Here is a 3,080-nt window from a genome sequence, read left to right as displayed (position 1 = left end):
GTCACTCACCGGGGACGTCACTCTGCGTGCGCGTGACACACTGACACCTGCCGTTCAGTGTAGAACCTGCGAGTCTGCCACTATATTTAGTTTCTAGCGTTATTGGCGTATAAGAAATGTATTTCTCTTTACAAATACACATAAACGCAGTTAATGATTTACTGAAGTTCTGTGCTGAGCTGTTCACGACATGTAAACGGCATTGTTATTGTTTTCTAGATAGACAAGACTGTTTGATAGGGTTAAGAGGGACATGAATAGAGCGCAGTGCGTTCTGTTCTCATGTTTCTGACGTTATAAATAACTGTCATGTGACCGCTGGCCGGCAGGGGGCGTGTCAGATTATAATAAAAGCATAGAGTAGGTAGAATGGAACAGTGCTGGGAGTAAAAGTGGGCGGGGCGTTGTCTCTGATTGGACACAATAAATACTTCATTTTTACTCTACTTTGCAGTTTAAATTAAAGTTTATTGCTGTGATTGTTTAGGTGTATATTATTGTTTTGTTGCTTTATTTTTATACTATTCAAATATTTACACTACCTGACAAAAATCTTGTCACTTATCCAATTTTTATGAACAGTGAATAATAAATTAACTTCTAGTTGATGATTTAGTATCAGAAGTGTCTCTATGAAAGGTAAAGGCCTCTAGATTTTGCTGATTTGAGCTCAATAAAATCTGATCATGCCTTGATGTTGACTGATTTGATGAGGACAGTGGGGTCTAACTCTGCTTACACTAAAGTCTCATCACTGAACAGAAATAATATCCAGTATAGAATATAAAGTCCTGCTGCAGTGGAGGAACTACAGGTTATTATAGCACATTCACAACTCTGGGTTATTTTAATCCAATGCATTGGGTTATTTTGATTTAATGTTATTACTTCTATTCTGGTATTACTATTGCTACTATTATTAGTCTTACTATTCATTTATAATTATGGCTGTGCAGTTCATATAAAAGTTGTATTCCTAATAAAATAAAAAGAGGTGCACTTTAAAATTGTGCACAATATTTACCCCTGAAACGCACTTTTCTTCAAATATTGTGGATATTTGCACCTTTTGTAAAAATGAGTGTCAGACATTATTGTCATTTGTTTTTTTCATGCAGTGTATCATCATGATCGTTTTAGAATAATTTACGTTCATATTGCTTTGCCAAGGTTAATCTGAGTGGTAATCTGCACCTTAAGGATGATATTTGTTTTTATTGTTTTTATTTGTTTTTTATTTATTTTGAAATCCAAATCAAGTCGTTCGAGGCCTTACTGTGAACTTACTCTTATAATTGCTGGGAAATTTACTTTTACAAACAGAGGATTTATTTTTTTAAATTCCAATTTTTAAACACTTCTCATGTGAATTAATATATATTTAATTAACTCACTTGGGTCAATTAATAATAAGAAATGTGCTTTTTTCTTGGGTAAACATGATGAGATCATTTATGCTACTTGAATTTTATCTATCTTTGTTTTTAATTGCATTATTATTATTATCTGTACTTATTTTAGTTATTTTTTAGGTTTTGCTCTTTATCCTATTATCTAATGTGAATATAGTGTAAAAGAACTGTTTTCTTTTACGGGCCACACAGCGCCTCCTGCTGGACTGTATTGTATTAATCTCCGTGCTCTCTGGTGTTTTTGCTCTCTCTCTCTCTCTCTCTCTCTCTCTCTCTCTCTCTCTCTCTCTCTCTCTCTCTCTCTCTCTCTCTCTCTCTCCCGGTGCACCGGTGGCTCGTCTCGGAGTCAGCTGTGATGATGAAGATGGAGATGATGATGGCGGAGCGCATGGCTGCCCGGTTGTCCGCTCAGGAGCAGCAGATCGCGGCGCTGACTCTGGAGATCGGGCTCCTGCGGGACGGGCTCACCGGCGGCATGTTCAGCGCTCTGGCAGGAGGACCGAACCTGGAGGCGCTGCGGTCCGAGAACGAGAAGCTCCGGTACCGAATATTGCACCTGCGCCGCGGCCTGCTGGAGGAGCAGAAAAGCCCGGAGACCCAGAAACAGCAGATCCTGAAGCAGGAGACTAAGAAGCAGGAGATCAAGAAGCAGGAGACCCAGAAGCAGGAGATCAAGAAGCAGGAGACCCAGAAGCAGGAGATCCAAAAACAGCAGATTCAGAAACGGCCGATCCAGAAGCAGGAGATCGAAAAGCAGCAGAGCCGGGCACAGGTGCGGCACTCCAGAACTACTGCAGATCCTCATAACCCACAGGACAGAAGAGAACCACAAAATACAACACAGACACAGTTCATTACTGTTTATACTGTAGACATGCAGATACTATAGGATTTCATCAGATAAAGATAATATATGATGATTTGATTTCTATCTATCTATCTATCTATCTATCTATCTATCTATCTATCTATCTATCTATCTATCTATCTGTCTGTCTGTCTGTCTGTCTGTCTGTCTGTCTGTCTGTCTGTCTGTCTGTCTGTCTGTCTGTCTGTCTGTCTTCCAGGTAAACAAAAGATGTTAATATGTTGTTGAATGAAATGACATAATGTGATATTTATAAATCGACCCTGTGTGCATTGATTACAGTGTTCTCGTGTCCTCCCGCAGAGTTCTGGATGCAGAGCGGCAGATGATAAAGAGCAAGTCAGGAAGCAGGAGAAGCTAAAGTCTGCAGGGGAGGTACAGTATATATGTACAGTATAGAGGTACGGTATAGACATACAGTACAAGGAATCAGTGTACAGTATAGGGGTAGAATATGTGGGTAGAGAGTTGATGAACAGTGTAGAGAAATATATAGGGGTAGAGTACAGATGTACAGTACAGTATGGAGGAATGTATAGGGGTAGAGTACAGATGTACAGTACAGTATGGAGGAATGTATAGGGGTAGAGTACAGATGTACAGTACAGTATAGAGGAATGTATAGGGGTAGAGTACAGATGTACAGTACAGTATGGAGGAATGTATAGGGGTAGAGTACAGATGTACAGTACAGTATAGAGGAATGTATAGGGGTAGAGTACAGATGTACAGTACAGTACAGATGAATGTATAGGGGTAGAGTACAGATGTACAGTACAGTATAGATGAATGTATAGGGG

General features: G+C 39.6%; 1 protein-coding gene across 3 annotated transcripts in view; it reads left to right on the top strand.

The window, feature by feature from the left end:
- The first annotated feature begins 1,749 nt into the window (after nt 1–1,749).
- The window catches only part of tars3 (threonyl-tRNA synthetase 3), a 20,502-nt gene continuing 19,171 nt past the window's right edge, over nt 1,750–3,080 (top strand). For all 3 annotated transcript variants that reach the window (XR_015514587.1, XR_015514588.1, XM_087292854.1), the window contains exons 1-2: nt 1,750–2,184; nt 2,584–2,655. Coding sequence is in view for 1 of the 3 variants with exons in the window: in XM_087292854.1 (XP_087148980.1) it covers nt 1,768–2,184; nt 2,584–2,655 (489 nt within the window). In the remaining 2 variants the exon portion in view is untranslated. The remainder of the gene's footprint in view (nt 2,185–2,583; nt 2,656–3,080) is intronic.

The sequence above is a fragment of the Danio rerio genome, chromosome 18 (assembly GCF_052040795.2).
Source record: "Danio rerio strain M-AB ecotype USA chromosome 18, GRCz13ab, whole genome shotgun sequence".
Classification (NCBI taxonomy): Eukaryota; Metazoa; Chordata; class Actinopteri; order Cypriniformes; family Danionidae; genus Danio; species Danio rerio.
This window is presented reverse-complemented; position numbering and strand designations above follow the sequence as displayed.